Here is an 18,193-nt window from a genome sequence, read left to right as displayed (position 1 = left end):
TGTAATTAACCTGCAGTGATGACGAGAGACAGGGCGGAGACGGAAGCACACTTGGGTAGTTTGCCCCCAAGCCTCGGACTGTCTGGTGTCTGTCTGTCTGGCGTCTCCAGCTGGTTCCCAAAGCGTCGGGAGGCCCCGTGGTCCTTGGGGGAAGAGTGTTTCGCTCCGGTGCTGTTGCTACGAATCCGATGCAGGTTTGATACAACCACCTCAGCTGTAATGCACAGAAGTAAGGGCATATATCTATATTTTTGACCAAAATAGGCAATGTCTCTGCAAACACAATACTTTGTCTGGATGGAAGGTCACTGAAAACAAAAGAGGAAGTGTGTACACTCAAACTCTTTGTTTTGACTGTTTCCTCTTTGATCAGTCTGCACCTTGCTTCGTCCTTAATCCTCCTATCAACATGGAATTTAAAAAAGCGATATCACACAAATCTGTTTGTTTTATGAGCAATGAAATATCATAAGCACTGTTTCAATTTCTGTTGGTTTCCATAAGGTTGTGCAGACTTGAAGCAGAGCGGACGGAGGGGCATGGGGCTGAGCTCACCTTCATCGTCTGTGGAGAAGGCGAAGCGCGGCGTGGTCTCCAGACTGTGGGTGCTGCTCATCACCAGGGGGCTGGCGCTCCTCTCAGATTGGGAGGAACTGGACGAGGCCCGAGGGCGCAGGCTGCAACACGTAAACCGCAGTGTCAGTTTGGAAGAGACATAACAATGGTGACACATTATATCGAACGGCAGGTAGCCTAGTGGTTAGAGCGTTGGGTCAGTAACCGAAAGGTTAATGGTCCAACAAGGTGAGAAATCTGTCGCTGTACCTTGAGCAAGGCACTTGCTCCAGGGTCACCATTAAAAATGGTAGACCCTGGCCATGACCCCACTCTCTGACGGCGTCTCAGGGAGAGTTGGGATATGGAAAAAATAATAGTCAAATTCACACATGCGTATTAATACACACTTGAACATGTGTGAAATAGGACAGATATAAGCCCCCACCAAATGATATATCTAAAGCTAGCATAGTCATTTTGGACATTTATGCACACCCTACTCAGCTAAATTTGACCTTTCTGAACTAATCATCATTTTATGCACGTTCACCCACTGTTCTGCAGTGCTTCCGATAAGGAAATATTTGAACTCCTACACAGGGAATCCTAACAGAAAGAGAGAGCAATAAACTCATCCTGGCTCTGCTCACCTGCCCCTGCGATCTTGATGCTGGCGTTCCTGTCTGTGGATGTCTCCTCCTGGGGAGGGCGTGAAACATCCATCCCAGCCCTCCTTGTCCTCGCTGTGGCCCGATGAGAAGCTCAGGTTGGACGGCGTGGCCAGATGTTCTGTGCTGCTGTATACCTGAAAGCATGGAGTAGCCACATTAGCTAAGGTGGCCAAGTTTGGTGAACTTGGCTCCAAAAAAAACAGATTTAAAGATGATTTTATTTACAATGACAGAGAAATGCTCTACTAACTAGTAATATTAGACATTTACCTGTTCTGACAAAATTACGAATATTTGAAGAGGTATGTTCCAAACCTTGCTTAAGCGGTTGGACCAGGAGGAGAACTGTCGGATTTCCAGGGAAGACTCTTCATCGTTGGTTTCATCATCCTCATCTGAGGCCAAATGGTGGTACCGCTCTGAGCGAGCTGAAAACATGACAACATAGAATGCATGGAACAGGGACCCTACCATAACATCCAACCTGGTCATTTAGCATATTTAAAAAATATATATCTTTATTCTACATAATTGACTAATGAAAATATAAAATCAGCAAGAGCGGGATGAAAAGCAAATATTACTACATATGTAGAGATGCAGTATACTGGCAATATCAGGAAATGGATCTTTGTTTTAAAAGCTGCTGCACACAGAATTTCTCAGAAAATCTTCCCTATGTGAAAGCTAGGTGCTTTGCAACAGCACTAGGCTGCATTCAAAACAAAATCTCCCCCCTCCCACACCCCCCATTTTCCTGTAACATGGCAGAGACTCAAACTTGAGCATTTTACTTTCGGTTTTTGTCCACCATCTTCAAACAGCTGTAGAAACAACATTTCACCTTGATTCCCTACACTATTCAGTGCTTGTTTTCTCACATAAACTGAAATTGAGAAAACCGTATAGAATTTTAGCAACCAGGAAATTATAGAGCAATTTCCACTAGAGAGCACAGCCAAAGTCCAAATAGCTTTCCTATTTTGACAACAGATGCTGCTCCGTCTAGAAAAATCTATAGGCGAATATCACAGCCACTCACAACACTGGTGTTTAAGTAATACTGTGAAACACCATCATTTCACTATTGCTGCAGATACAGTTGAAGTTGGAAGTTTACATACACTTAGGTTGGAGTCATAAAAATAGTTTTTCAACCACTCCACAAATTTCTTGTTAACAAACTGTAGTTTTGGCAAGTCGGTTAGGACATCTACTGTCTGCATTACACAGGACATTTTTCCAACAATTGTTTACAGACAGATTATTTCACTTATAATTCACTGTATCACAATTCCAGTGGGTCAAAAGTTTACATACACTGAGTTGACTGTGCCTTTAAAACAGCTTGGAAAATTCCAGAAAATGATGTCATGGCTTTAGAAGCTTCTGATAGGCTAATTTACATCATTTGAGTCAACGGGAGGTGTACCTGTGGATGTATTTCAAGGCCTACCTTCAAACTCAGCCCCTCTTTGCTTGACATCATGGGAAAATCAACAACAAAAAAATCAGCCAAGAACTCAGAAAAAAGATTGTAGACCTCCACAAGTCTGGTTCATCCTTGGGAGCAATTTCCAAACACCTCAAGGTACCATGTTCATCTGTACAAACAATAGTACGCAAGTATAAACACCATGGGACCACGCAGCCGTCATACCATGCCATAAAAAAGCCAGACTACCATTTGCAACTGCACATGGGGACAAAGATCGTACTTTTTGGGGAAATGTCCTCTGGTCTGATGAAACAAAAATAGAACTGTTTGGTCATAATGACCATCGTTATGTTTGGAGGAAAAAGGGGGAGACTTGCAAGCCGAAGAACACCTTCCCAACCGTGAAGCACGAGGTGGCGCATCATGTTGTGGGGGTGCTTTGCTGCAGGAGGGACTGGTGCACTTCACAAAATAGATGGCATCACGAGGAAGGGAAATTATGTGGATATATTGGAGCAACATCTCAAGACATCAGTCAGGAAGTTAAAGCTTGGTCGCAAATGGGTCTTCCAAATGGACAATGACCCCAAGCATACTTCCAAAGTTGTGGCAAAATGGCTTAAGGACAACAAAGTCAAGGTATTGGAGTGGCCATCACAAAGCACTGACCTCAATCCTATAGAACATTTGTGGCCAGAACTGAAAAAGCGTGTGCGAGCAAGGAGGCCTACAAACCTGACTCAGTTACACCAGCTCTGTCAGGAGGAATGGGCCAAAATTCACCCAACTTATTGTGGGAAGCTTGGGGAAGGCTACCCAAAACTTTGACCCAAGTTAAACAATTTAAAGGCAATGCTACCAAATACTACCTGAGTGTATGTAAACTTCTGACCCACTGGGAATGTGTTAAAAGAAATAAAAGCTGAAACAAATCATTCTCTCTACTATTATTCTGACATTTCACATTCTTAAAATAAAGTGGTGATCCTAACTGACCTAAGACAGGGAATTTTTACTAGGATTAAATGTCAGGAATTGTGAAAAACTGAGTTTAAATGTATTTGGCTAAGGTGTATGTAAACTTCCGACTTCAACTGTATATTTATGGCCATTTTCTGAAATTACAATACAATTTATAATTATTATTTTTCATCCTGAGTAGCACCTTTAATAAGACCTGCTCTTTTAAGTTCTCTTATGCACTTTACACTTCCATTCATTGTTATGTTTTATGTTGTGTGATGTCTCATGTGTCTTAGAAAAACACAGTCTTAGAAAAAAGGTTCCAAACGGGTTCTTCGGCTGTCCGCATAGGAGAACCCTTTTGAAGAACCCTTTTTGGTTCCAGGTAAAACTGTCTGTGGAAAGGGTTCTACAAGGAACCAAAAACAGTTCTACTTGGAACCAAAAGGGTTCTTCTACCTGGAACAAAAAAGGGTTCTTCAAAAGGGGTTCTCCTATGGGAACAGCCGAAGAACCCTTTTAGGTTCTAGATAGCACCCTTCTTCTAAGCCTGTATGGCTGTGTTACCGCAGGCAGGCCAATTCTGATATTTTTTCCACTAATTGGTCTTTTGACCAATCATATCAGAACAGCTCTTTTTCAGAGCTGATCTGATTGGTTAAAAGACCAGAATTTGGCTCCCTGTCTAAACGCAGCCATACACTATTAGGGTTTTTTGGCTGTCCCCATAGGAGAACAGCCTATGTATGCTGCTTTCGTGGCCAGTGCTGACTTGGAAAAGAGATGTACATTTCTATGTGACTTCTCTGTTAAATTTAAGGATAAATAAAAATACATGAAAAAAAGACCACTTGTGAAGGACTGCCACGTACTGTCAAAGTAGCTGGTGTCGTCTTCCGCTTCCAGTTGAGGGATGAATTCTGCTTTCTGTCGCAGTAGCCCGTTCCAGTCCAGATGCAAGAAAAATGGGTGTTGTTTGACCTCAGGTGCTCCTCCTAGAACAAAATGTATTTTTGTAGATCCCAGTCATGTGTGCAGATTTCAGAACAATAGCCAACAGCAAAACGTCAGACCGGGATGACGTGAAATGGAAGACGAGGGCTTGGTTCCAATATCTACACTAGCGCACCACTAAGAATGAAGCAATTGAACATGAATTCCATGTGGGATGGGACATGAATTCCATGTGGGATGTTAGTAGGACATTGGAATGTAGCAGAGTGATTTACGTACCTGTCCCCAGGCGCTCCAGAGGGCTCTGCCTCAGCAGCCGTGTGATCATGTCCTGGGCGTCTGCAGGTAAAGCTTCGTCCCCATCGGGCCAGGTGATGTCATCTGTACATCGGGCAAGCACACGTTAATGAGAGGATCTCCACATTGAACACCATTTTAAAAAGCCTATACACTGTTTATATTCCATCAATGGATACTTGCCACTGACAACCTGCCCAAAGAGTTCCTCGGGTGTGTCCCCAAAGAAGGGCACACATCCAACCAGGAACTCATACAGGATGACTCCCATGGCCCACCAGTCTACTGGCTTCCCATAGCCCTGTCTCAGTATCACCTCTGGGGCTATGTACTCTGGGGTGCCACACACCTATAGAACCACACCGATAATGTTGAATTATACCGTTAGCGTGTGTATTCAGATTTATTTTTTTAACACATTGAAATGTAGTTACACAGTAGTTATGAGATGGTACACCTATACTGGGTTGAGTATTTGACCTGGTGTAAGTGTGTGAATATGTGCTTTTGTGTTCAAGACGTGTCTGGCATTTTCGGTATATTGTTGTCCTATGCCTTACTATGGAGCTGAATGTACTTTATTATAATGAAAGGACAAATAAAGGGTTAAGTTTTACACCACTGACTCTCACCTGTTTGTCGATGAACTCCCTGGTGTCTTTCTCCATGTGACCCTCATACAGGTTGGTAGTCATGTTCATCAGGCCAACTCTGGATAGGCCAAAGTCAGTCAGTTTGATGTGGCCCATAGAGGTGATCAACAAGCTGCAGGGGGATGGAGAGAAATGTTCAAACTACACTTTCTTCAACTTGAGCTGTGTAAAGACTAAAGCTGGTTCTGTACTCACTTGTCAGGTTTGAGGTCTCTATGGACGATGCCGTAGTTGTGAAGGTACTCTAAGGCCAGCACAGTCTCAGCAAAGTACATCCGGGTCATGTCCACAGGAAGGGGGCCCATGTTCTTCAGCAGGTTGGCACAGTCCCCACCTGCAAGAGATAACCAACCATTATGCTTCAGCTACGAGAAATCATGGGTGGAACACATTCACCGTTCCAACTTTTTTCATTCAGTCCGCCTCTTTTAGAAACATGATAAACGAGGGAGTCATGATAAACATATCAGTCTTGGGGTAGATCCTCATATGACATTACCTTCCACATACTCCATCACCATGCACAGGTGGCGTCGTGTCTCAAAGGAGCAAAACATGGAGACCACGAAGGGGTTCTCGGCGAAGGTCAGGATGTCCCGCTCCACAAACACCTGCTGGATCTGGTTCCTCAGGACTAGGTTCTGCCGGTTGATCTTCTTCATGGCGAAACGCTGCCGGGTGTTTCTGTGACGGACCAGGTACACAGCCCTGCCAACAGCCACAGGACAAGAGCCATGGTCATACAAGACCTCCACATTGATAAACCATGACTACAGGGGTAGGTTAATTCATTGTCAGTGGAAGTGTAGTCAATTTTTTCAGTAGTTCTCTAAATGTTTACCTATCATGACATAAGTCTACAGTTGACCTTTTAACTTCAACCTTTAACTGACTATTGCTGAGTGCATTGATTTAGAGTAAATGCATGTATGCTAAGAGCTAATTGGGAGGTTTTTTTTAGTTATTAGTGTGGTTAACCACCTGCCTGTTTAGCACTTACCCATAAGCTCCATTACTGATGAGCTTGATGGTTTCAAAGTCACTCTCCAGCGGTTTCCTTCGCGTTGGGGTCTGTGGACACTTATTCTGCTGCAAACAACAAGAGAAGTGTCATGACTGTCCACGAGAATCCAAACAGGTCAGATCAGGTTTGAAATGAATAACTTCAACCAGACCCCCTCTCACGTGCAGAGGATGGAACTGGTTGGGATTAACAGCTCGCGTTCTGTTGTAAATCAAAAGGAGAAGATTCAGGTCTCCATCTCCAAATTCACCAAAGGAATGTGCCTTTGTTTCAAGAGACTTTTCCCACCAAAACTCTAACACGTTCAAAAGCGAATACTGGAACAATATTTCTAACATAGAATGTGGGGAATGGTCAGAGGCAATCTATAGAACACTAATGTCATAGTGTTTGTTATTTTGTGGTGTCATTAAAAATGTTATAAAGGAAATACTTTAACTTGGAAAGTATACCCAATACATGTACCAAGTTTCCATCCGATGTGTTGTGCATGTAATATGAAAAAAGATTAAAGTGTTTTTGTTAAGTGAGGGATGTGATTTTAGGATCCATAAGAGATCATTGTTTTACATAAACTTTGAACAGTGACAAGTCACGCCCCTGAGTGAGGTCAGAGAGTGTCAGCCTGACGGAACCGCCCTTTCGAACAAACTGTATAAAATGATGGGTTAAGAAATTAACATACTAGACCAGAGAGATGTAGAGCTGCAGCTCACGTTTAAAGTGGTCTGAACTCTGAATCTCAACACGAGGTAGAGACGATAAACTCACCTCCTGGACAATCACTGGTACGGCTGATTAGCTCTCCTAAGTAAAGTATCTTCGAAAGTGAATTTAAGTTGGACCATTCTACTACTCTGTTCAAACCATTGTATTACACTACTCTCATCACCCCACTGGGAACCATCGACACGGCTGGCTAGCCTATCTTCAAAGAAGCATCTTCAGGCGCAAATGGAAGGAAAGCCAATTCTGTAGTTCTGTTCAGGACTACATGACAAGTCACCGGATACCAGACAACTAGAGAGAAGACAACAGTAAGAGTTGTTGGAATCATTTTTCGGGCAATCAGAGCCTTCCAAGGCCCTGTCCAACGAGATAGATATGGCATTTCACGTAAATACATTCATGATTTCTTACTCAAAGGGGGCGGCGGTTCATGTGCAAAGTATATGATTACAGTAAATGAGTAGTTTCTAAATGTACTAAGGTTAAGTGTCTCTGTTCCTCTCTGCCCCCCCCTCCATCTCTTTTGTAACAAGCAGCCATATTGTTGTCATTCCGCTAGGGACCTGTTTTTAACCTATTAAGTGTGTATGTTTATTCTGTTTTACCATTTACTTAGCTAGTAAATAAATAAATAAACCAATTTGTGTAGTACTGAATCATAAGGCTCAGGTTTTTGTAGATGCAAGGAGGTTACAACAGTTCAGAATGATGATATGATACAAGCTTATGATTAATAAGTTGACTATTTATAGAAAAAAAATGTATGAAATGTATACATTCACTACTGTAAGTCGCTCTGGATAAGAGCGTCTGCTAAATGACTAAAATTTATTTATAGATGTGATAGGTAAAGAACTTTAGAGTTTAATTTGGGAGATGGTAACTCTTTAAAGAATCTCTCTCGTGGTGCCCCAGATCCTAATGAGTTAATTGTTACATTATTAATTTAATTGGATAACAATTAAACATATTTAGGTAAATAGATAAGTCTTCAGATTAATGTTAAAGTCAAGTCATGACAAGTTAGGAGGCTCACGTTATAAAAGAAGGTGCCCGGGGACTCATTATCCGACTGGCACAGGTATGATTATATAGCCAGACTACTAAATTAAGTCATGTAAACAAAGCTGCTATCAGGACCTATATTGTTAATTGAATTTATTCTGCAGGCTCTGTCAGGCCGGCTAACTCCTTACCTCCACATCAAATTTCACTGTCATTGACGGAGCAGACTGTTCAAGCTGTACCATATCTAAAAGAGCAGGGGAGAAAGATATGATTGAACATGATGTTGACTGGTTCTGGATGTCTGCCTCAAGTGTGGGAAATTCAGGTCAATGTTATGGCAAAAGATGTACCAATACCTTCGAGGGGGTCGCGAGTCAAGCCCAGTTGGTTGATGATGTAACGTGGAATGTCCGTCTTGATGCCCTGGCCCTCTTTGGCATGACCCTCGGCTGCCTCCAGCAGATGATAGAACTCTTCCGGGTCAAATTCCTGCCAATTACATCCAAGGCCCATTAAATTAGATTATGGTGAATAAAATCACCTAGCCATGAAAGAGCTTATTGGCGATGCAGTGGCTTAAAAACCTTCCATTCCCCAAGCAACACAACAGATTAAGAGAGACTGCTTTCCATCACTCTCAACAGAATCACTCTCATTTTCAATCAGAATGAGACTTTCTCTCCATCTCACCAGGCACTCAAGCAGCCTCGCCGGTCGGGATATGATGATGAGAATCTTCTTCACCAGCTGGGTGATGACGGATACCTCCTCGCTCTCCGAGCGATCGTACGCCTGAAATGCAAAGACAAAATGTTGCCGGCTTTTTAACAGAGCATAACATGGAGATTATCAACTTTGTTGAAGACACAGAGAGATCAAAAAGAGAAAAGCCTATTCACATCTTTCACCATAGAAAGAGCACAACCACATAGCATTAAAGCTAACAAAACAACCTAGCTACATGCAGAATGATCATAGAATGGATTTCTTGCAGAGATAGGTCCTGTCCAGAAAGAAACCCTAGCCCAGGGGTATTCAACTCTTACCCTACGAGGTCTGGACCCTGCTGGTTTTCTGTTCCACCTGATAATTAATTACACCCATTGTCCCAGGTCTAAATCAGTCCCTTAGAGTGGAACAATGAAAAAAACGCAGTGGAACTGGTTTCGAGATCCAGAGTTGAGTTTGAGGGCGCTAACCCTGACCCACTGGGGACACACTCGTTGAATCAACGTTGTTTCCATGTCATTTCAATGAAATTACATTTGAACCAACGTGGAATAGACATCTTTGTGCAGTGGGTAGGCACCTCTGTATATCTGAGAGGACTGGATAAGCGTACGTAATATGGCAATAATTCCACCCAAATGCCAAGGGGGAAGGAGCTAGCTGCTAGGGGTTGTTCATGGACAGGACCACACAGTGCAGTTTCTCTTCAAATCTCTTTGGTGCCTTCAAGGGAAGAAATTACACTTGTGCTTGTTAGAAAATACTTCAGTGGATGATCAATTCCAGAGAATAGATTGTTCTACAGTACACAAATCAGGAAGCCAATGGTTCTTAAGCCCTTACACTATGCATCAGTATAGGAAACTCAATATAAGCATTGTAATCATGTTCTAGTTCACGAGGATCAAGAGGCAGAACAGCATTGGCGATTGCTGCGGTGTCCTTTAAGGTCAGGGGCAAGTCTCTGGACAGCTGTCAGTGTACAGACAAACACAAAAAGAGGACAACTAACTATTTACCACACATTACATTAAGTGAGTTTGGCTTCAAGGCAAACTGTCTGCTCGGGTTAGAGTGGTGAGAGCAACACTGAGTTCCGAATAAGGGCAGCTCTGTGCAAGAGAATGCTCTGAAGTCTTATCTAGATGAACCACCTAGACACAGCAAGAATGCAGTGAGAACTCTTTTGAATTAAAGATGCAAAACAGGAAATATGGTGTGCATCATGGAAAGACGCCTAACTGGAAACAACCCCACGGAACCACATGAGACGGACTCAGTCAGACTCATAAAGAAATGAAACAAGCCAAAGCAATGAAGACGAATGTCTGAAGAAGGAAGCGAAAAGTAATGTGTCCCCCTGAACAGATGGATACAACGTGGCAAGAAACATTACACACATGCGTATCCCCACAACAATGCGTCAGAGAGGACGTTACATTAAACAAACGATAATATTCCTCTTGCATATTCCGAAAGCCTCCTGATTCAAACAGTGAGTCATCGTCGTTGGGTCTGCCTTAAATTAAACATGGCTAGGGTGACAAACTGCACTAATGAAACCACATAACTAACATGCCCACCAAAAACAGCATATATATTCCTCAGGAGGTTGACATATCCATACTGTAGTTTTGAGGATATTTCAGTGCAAGAAAACTGGCCATGTCAAAGGATAATTTATTTCACTGTATGGGAACACATTTATCATCTCAGCTGTGCCCCTGCCATGCCTGCTATCTGAAAGTACACCCTGGCTGTCCACACAGGAGAAAGATGTTGCCACAGAAACAACATAACAGTGATAAGACCATAGAATTAGAATACATTAGTAATTTAATAGGATCTATATGGATAAGACAGTACAGCTCAGTCGCACTACCAATTATGGGGAAATTACATTTCCAAATCTATTGTGCGCTTTAGAGCTTGAGACTGTCTAGCCATTCGTTTCTCTTGGCCCAGGCTCAATCAATTCCTCTTGATTCAGCGCTATCACATTTGAATGTTTAACTGAGGAACAAGTAGTTCATTTATACGCAGCAGCACTAATATGGTAGGGTTGTGTCTACATGTATATGGACAGTTTAATGATGTTGATGCTTCCCTAGACAGACAGCAGAATCAACGAGGGGAGGAAGTGATGTAACAGGCAAAGTTCATTGTCAGTGTTGGCATGAGGCTTTGCTCACTGAACAGTGAACCGAAGCTAAAGGACAGAAGCCAGAAGATCCCTCAGAAATGATTTAAATGCCATCAACTTTTCCCTCTGATACCAGACTACGGTCTTTCTTTTTTCATTCCTTCGGTCTTAACCTTTGTGAAAAACTCCATAACCTCTTTAGAAACGAATAAGGACAACCCATGAATATTTAACTTTAGACAGCTTAGTAAGTGCAAAAAGTAGCAGTAGAATCCTAAGCAAATCATACAAATCATTAAACAATGGGTAGTCTGAGGGAACAGACTCAAGTGAGAGTTATCGGCTGATCACATTGCTGAATCTAAGATATCTATCAATATCATGGACAGTTATCGGCTGATCACATTGTTGAATTGAAGATATTTATCGATCACATTGTTGAATTGAAGATATTTATCGATCACATTGTTGAATTGAAGATATTTATCGATCACATTGTTGAATTGAAGATATTTATCGATCACATTGTTGAATTGAAGATATTTATCGATCACATTTTTGAATTGAAGATATTTATCAATCACATTGCTAAACCCAGACGCAAAGACATTTGTGGACATCCCACCTCATGGAGCAGCTTCTCCAGTTTATCCTGCAGCTCCACAAAGTAGCGCGAGGTGACCAGGCCCGTGTGGGACTTGTCCAGACAGTCTCGGACCAGCTCCACCAGCTGGTGCTGGATGAAGCCCAGTACGCCGTCAGACAGTGGGAGGGTGCTGTCTGGGGAGCAGGCAGTGACGATATCCAGCAAGCGCTCCTCCATCTGCACTGTGGCCTAAAGACAACACACATTCACAAACACACACCAAAGCACTTGTTACGCAAGATCAGAGCACGTAAGCTTTCTGATTATTGCAAATACAAACAGACATTGCCTCCTGTACAAAAAAGGGGGAGAAGACAACATGACATACCTTAGGAAAACGTTCTTTGTAAACATGGTTCATCATGACGACCTCATTATCGAATGAACCCATTGTTCTTCCGGGGCTACAACAGAAAAGGACATGAAGCTGGTCAATTTCTATTACTCCAATCCAACCAAATGGACTGACAGAGCTCGGCCGTTCTTATTGGGTGGGTGCAATCTTTTGAATAATGGCAAAAATGATCATCCCACAAAGATTCATTGTGGAAAAGTGATTGTGCACCATTTTGACCAGAAATGTAAATATAATCCCTTCAAAATATCCAAATAAACACGTTATTTTACTTCCAAGCTCATTTCCTGTTTTACTTTGTTACTTTAGATTTAAAAAATAATAATCATTTAAAACTTCAGCGTTAGTTAAGACAACAGCTGACCGCATCTGTCTGGCCCATATATCCGACAAACAGAGCCTTAGTTTTCCCCTTTTCCTGCTTAAACTCATTGTCCAAGAGTTAGGGGGACGGAGCAGAAACACACCCCATCCACAGACCCATTCTGGGGTTTTTTGCCATGAAAGAGGCCTCTGTTGCAGCAGATGGCAACCTGCCCACCACGCCCTGCAGCTGCTGCCCCCCCCAGCCTAGCAGGTCCCGCAGTGCTCTGCTAGCAAACCACCCATGCACGGCACGCCACACCATGCCACGAGAACACAGGGAGCTGATGCCTGCCCAGGCTTAGGCAGGCACCACACTGCGGAGCATGGTACACTGCGGAGCATGGTACACAGGCACCACACAGCAGCACCACGCACTGTGTCCTCCCATCTGCGTATGGTATTTTGAAATACAGACGGTAGAATTTTCAATACAATATTTGTTTGTTTTTTGTGGTTGGGGAGGGGGGTGCTTATAACTATGATAAGTTAACTATCATAGATGTGCCAAATACATAATCTACAACTCAGGGATCCAGCTATGCATTATGGTTTGCTAACTAGTGGCTAGCTTGCAAGATCAAGCTTCTTGGTTACAGCAGAGACAATCAGTTCCCTCCTTGATCAAGATCTGCTGGCAATACCGTATACCTTGGTATGGGAAAGGGGATATATATTTAGTTGCACAAGTGAATGGATTCAACCAAAATGTGTCTTCCGCATTTAACCGAACCCCTCTGAATCAGAGAGGTGCGAGGGGGCTGCCTTAATCGCCGTCCACGTCATCGGCACCCGGGGAGCAGTTGTTGTTGAGGGGGGGGTGTGACTGCCTTGCCGGCTTAGGGATTCGAACCAGTGACTTTTCGGTTACTGGCCCAACGCTCTTAACCGCTAGGCTACCTGGTACAGGAATGGTATGAAAATCTGAATACCGCCCAACCCCAGTAGTGAGTTTAGCCAGAGGTCAACTTGAGGCATGTTGAATATTGGCAAATGCAAATTACTTTGCTTTACTTTGAATACAGGAATGACCATATTTGGTCAATACTGGCAGCAGGGTTGGATTGCACAAGCAGGATCGCTGGCTGGCTCCACTGTAAACACTCCACTGACTCAAGTTTAGTCCACACCTAGGCTCTCTCTTGTTTTGGAAGTACCAATTTGCATGTAGTAACTTCCCATGTATGACAATAAAACAAAAAACCTCCACAAAAACGAACGTAAGGTGTTGATGCATTAAATCTAATTTGGATAATATAGCACATTATTATCATTACAGTTCAGGCGAGGGGTAACGGGCGGCTCATTACAGTTCAGGCGAGGGGTAACGGGCGGCTCATTACAGTTCAGGCGAGGGGTAACGGGCGGCTCATTACAGTTCAGGCGAGGGGTAACGGGCGGCTCATTACAGTTCAGGCGAGGGGTAACGGGCGGCTCATTACAGTTCAGGCGAGGGGTAACGGGCGGCTCATTACAGTTCAAGCGAGGGGTAACGGGCGGCTCATTACAGTTCAGGCGAGGGGTAACGGACGGCTCATTACAGTTCAGGCGAGGGGTAACGGACGGCTCATTACAGTTCAGGCGAGGGGTAATGGACGGCTCATTACAGTTCAGGCGAGGGGTAACGGACGGCTCATTACAGTTCAGGCGAGGGGTAACGGACGGCTCATTACAGTTCAGGCGAGGGGTAACGGACGGCTACCTGAGGCTGTGGGAGCGAGGGCGGATGAACGGTGAGGGTCGCACTTCCTCGTCGGCCACATTCTCCGAGCTGCGGAAGTGCTTGAACAGGAAGTGGAGTTGGTCTTGAGTGGGCTGGTAGGGCAGCTGGTGCAGGCGTTCCTGGGAGGAGGAGGAGGACTGGAGAAAAAGAAGTACAGGGATGTGTTACATATTGTTCAAGGGTTCCATTGGTCTAGGTAAATGCCCACTCAAAAAAATCAACACATTATCCCACTGACACTATTATCCCACTAAGAGAACTGTGTTTGACATCAGATTTTAAAATTCACAAGCCAACACTTTTTCCTGAAAGATGGAGGATCGGTATCGTATTTAGGACAAGAGAACGGTTATTTTTTCTTGCGGCTATTGAGGCTGAGCACATTCTTTTTGTCAATCTTTTTATTTGATGAAAAGCACACACTGGCCACTCCTGGCAATCTGTCCAATTTTTCGCCCCATGAGTCCTGAATAGCAGTGATGTCCCTTTTCTGCCGGCACATAAAGAGGTCACGGAGGACCACTGACAGGCCTATTGTCCCAGTCTGACCTCGCCGCATGTGCCGAGTTTTACCTCATTAAACTCCCTAGCAATGGAGGAACACACGGCCTGTTCTCAACTCACCATATTTCTCCTACAGAATGGAGACCTTAGATTTTTCACTTTGTCTCATGTCGTTCTCCTACTCTGTACTTTAGTTTATTAATTAGACCATTTAAAAAACGAGCACACATGAAACTTGAAAAAGCCGTACATGAGTAAAATCATGGAGGATAACAAAGTCTGGGACTTATTTCCATTGTGGTCCTCTTGAGACAAGATGGCTAGACATAGTGTCACGCAGGAAATTTAGAGGGGAAAAGGAACCAAGTTAGTCTGTCAGAAACATGGATGCTGGTGGATGTGTGAGCAGAGGAGTTTGTGTTTAGGGTTTGTTGAGACATATGAAGAGCAGAGTCCTAATCTCTCATCAATCGCAATAGAGCAGTGGTCCTCCCCTTCCTCGGAGGAGGAGACTCCACTGCTATAGAGCCCCCACACTTGTTTTCTCTCTTATAGAATACTCACACAACTTAACCTTATTCTGATGATTATGTTAATGCATAACTACTAACAATATTCACAGGGTAAGAAAAATATAAGATGAGGGTATTTGAGTGCGAACCACTAAGGCACCAGACCATTGATAACGCTCTTCGAAAGCATCAAATCATATTACGAACACAAATACAGAACATTAGCCCATCATGTCACACTTAATACATGCATGTCCTATGGACATTATCCACCACAGGCTAGGAGGCAAACATGATGGCTCATTCAGACAGATGATGATTCCAGTCAGGGTTTGTCCTGTCTGGTCACATGGTCAGTGTACATACATTGTCAGCCTCAGATGTATACCGTATATAATCCTATTCATATCTTGTTTAATGGTATATGTGGTGTTGTGAAACTGCAGTTTTATATGGCCCCTGTGGGAGCGGAGTGGGGTTAGGTTTAGAGACTTACAGAGACGGTAGAGCTGGGGGGATTGGTTCCGTAGCCGGAAGAAGGGAGGGACGCCAGCGACCATCTTCTGCCTTCCGCTCTGGTGAAAAACGGACACACGCATTATGTATATTTATATATCATATCTCAAACTCCCTTATAACACATTATGTCGTCCCCGCCCTACAACGCTTTGCTGTGTCTTGTTATTACTTTGTTGTTCATGTAATATGCATTGAGGGATTATGTTTATTGTAATCAATATGCACGTGTCACAGTGCATCTGGGCTGATGAAATAAAAGGGGATTTTATATTTTGGTTTGAGGAAATGTGGTTATCAATTTAAAGCAGGGCATGAGAAAAGCATGAAGGACAATAGGATAAGCGAAAGAACTAGCTGTCAGTGCGAGCCATGTGGCTGAGGTCACGACAGCAGGAGAGAAGCAGGAGAGAAGCAGGAGAGATGGTGAACATTTTCAACTGTTACATCTCTCTACAGTCTCATGCTTTGACCAAACATGACTGTGATAGTGAGCCATTGACCTGTGACATTTCATTTGACAAAAAGTCTGACAATTGGCTAATGTGTCAGTCTTAATTTGTCTAGCCCAACACCAATTTAAAGAGCAAAGAAATAGGCATAGCACCTTCATTCTTTCTACTGTAATCACCAGGGATATAGGTCACTGACATTTGAAGGGGCATTAAACCAATGGAGTTCTTTTTCAGCCCATTTCCAGAGACATTGTATAAAAACCATGTCTTTTCCCATCACATCTGGGGTTAAGAAATATCACATTTCTCTAGATTTGCATAACCAATAATGTGATGTGTCTTAATTGTAAATCAGAGATGGTTGTTGCCATCAGGAATCTAAGTGTTCACAGGTTGCACTGGAAAAGCCAGGGTCGTGAATAAAGGGATGTTGAGTAACTGCAAGCACACTGCTGGCCAAATGTGGTTTTGAAGAGGATCAGATGAAAGCCTACTTAAAGCAAAATCGCTCCAGCTTAAAGGATTGAGCAGTTCTTGGTTGAACATTACGACAACCGCTATCAAACGTATTGTAAAGACATCAACACACTTCAATCAACAGTCATTTACTTTATATTTATACATCTTTGCACACACACACACACACACACACACACACACACACACACACACACACACACGTATTCATGGATGCCAAGGGAAGCCAGGATTCCCCAAGAAATGTACCAAGAAAAAAATTACATTCAATTATGTATTTTCATCTCTCAATGTTTCATAACTTTCCTTTAATTGGCACAAGGCTGAATGTATCTCACAGAAGTATACAAGCAAGTGAAAAAGTGCCCTTCTCTATGTGTAGGCCATTTATCTGATGCTGTCGGTCAAAAAGAGGATGATATTGTTGCCGCCCGTTGCTTTGAATGCAAGGGAAGACAGCAAGCATTTGGCCTCCCTTGAAAAAAAAGCATAAAATAATAGCCAATCAGCATTGAGCTAAACTGAGTGAGCTTACCTGTGAATGGTCCTGCTGCACCAAAAAAATGTGTTGAGGGAAGCCAGTCTGGATTTGACTTCACTCCAACCACATCACATCGAGAGCAATACTGACAGAATTATTTGAATTCTTGCATTTCTTTGTTTTGTTGTCCTCTGGTGGCTAGCTAGCCAGCTAAAACTGTCCCTTTCCTAAATTAGCAATGGTTGGAGATAAGGATTTGGACTTACTGGCCAATGATTATAAAGGCGATTCTGAGCCAACCATAAAATCATACATTGTGCCCCTGGCCTGAGGGGATGGAAGTGCAATATGCACAGTAACTAGATGTAGAAGGCTAATGTTTACGCCACTGTAGTGAAGTACTTAAGTAAAAATACTTTAAAGTACTACTTAAGTAGTTTTCTTTCAGTATCTGTACTTTACTATTTATATTTTTGACAACTTTTACTTCACTACATTTCGAAAGAAAATAATGTAATTTTTAATCCATACTTTTTCCCCCTCACACCCAAAAGTACTTGTTACATTTTGAATGCTAAGCAGGACAGGAAAATGGTCTGATTCACACACTTATCAAGAGAACATCCCTGGTCATCCCTACTGCCTCTGATTTCGCAACAGGCTGAATGTATCTCACATACGTATACAAGCAAGTGAAAAAGTGCCCTTCTCTCTCTCGTGTAGAGATCTGACGGACTCACTAAACACAAATGCTTCGTTTGTAAATAATATGAGTGTTGGAGTGTGCCCCTGGCTATCCGTAATTAAATAAAAAACAAGAACATTGTGCTGTCTGGTTTGCTTAATTTAAGGAATTTGCAATGATTTTTCTTTTACATTTGATATTTAAGTATATTTATAACCAAATACTTTTAGACTTTTACTCAAGTAGTATTTTACTGGCTGACTTTCACTTGAGTCATTTTCTATTAAGGTATCTTTACTTTTACTCAAG

The 18,193-nt window shown here is 42.8% G+C and overlaps 1 protein-coding gene across 2 annotated transcripts in view; it reads right to left on the bottom strand.

Moving 5' to 3' along the window:
* LOC106573896 (microtubule-associated serine/threonine-protein kinase 3) overlaps positions 1-18,193 on the bottom strand; it is a 54,171-nt gene that overhangs the window by 13,093 nt on the left and 22,885 nt on the right. The window contains exons 5-22 of one of the 2 annotated variants that reach the window (XM_014149330.2): positions 15,767-15,845; positions 14,234-14,391; positions 12,142-12,217; positions 11,793-12,002; positions 8,986-9,087; positions 8,652-8,784; positions 8,484-8,539; positions 6,535-6,623; positions 6,034-6,242; positions 5,730-5,868; positions 5,514-5,646; positions 5,065-5,230; positions 4,864-4,965; positions 4,503-4,625; positions 1,545-1,657; positions 1,209-1,363; positions 556-677; positions 11-214 (exon numbers count right to left, since the gene is read on the bottom strand). In XM_014149330.2, the coding sequence (XP_014004805.1) occupies positions 11-214; positions 556-677; positions 1,209-1,363; positions 1,545-1,657; positions 4,503-4,625; positions 4,864-4,965; positions 5,065-5,230; positions 5,514-5,646; positions 5,730-5,868; positions 6,034-6,242; positions 6,535-6,623; positions 8,484-8,539; positions 8,652-8,784; positions 8,986-9,087; positions 11,793-12,002; positions 12,142-12,217; positions 14,234-14,391; positions 15,767-15,845 (2,369 nt within the window). The remainder of the gene's footprint in view (positions 1-10; positions 215-555; positions 678-1,208; positions 1,364-1,544; positions 1,658-4,502; positions 4,626-4,863; positions 4,966-5,064; positions 5,231-5,513; positions 5,647-5,729; positions 5,869-6,033; positions 6,243-6,534; positions 6,624-8,483; positions 8,540-8,651; positions 8,785-8,985; positions 9,088-11,792; positions 12,003-12,141; positions 12,218-14,233; positions 14,392-15,766; positions 15,846-18,193) is intronic. The other variant, XM_014149331.2, reaches the window with a different exon arrangement.

Source organism: Salmo salar, chromosome ssa16, assembly GCF_905237065.1.
Source record: "Salmo salar chromosome ssa16, Ssal_v3.1, whole genome shotgun sequence".
NCBI classification, from domain to species: Eukaryota; Metazoa; Chordata; class Actinopteri; order Salmoniformes; family Salmonidae; genus Salmo; species Salmo salar.
The sequence above is the reverse complement of the archived record's forward strand: the minus strand, read 5'-3'. Positions and strand labels throughout refer to the sequence as shown.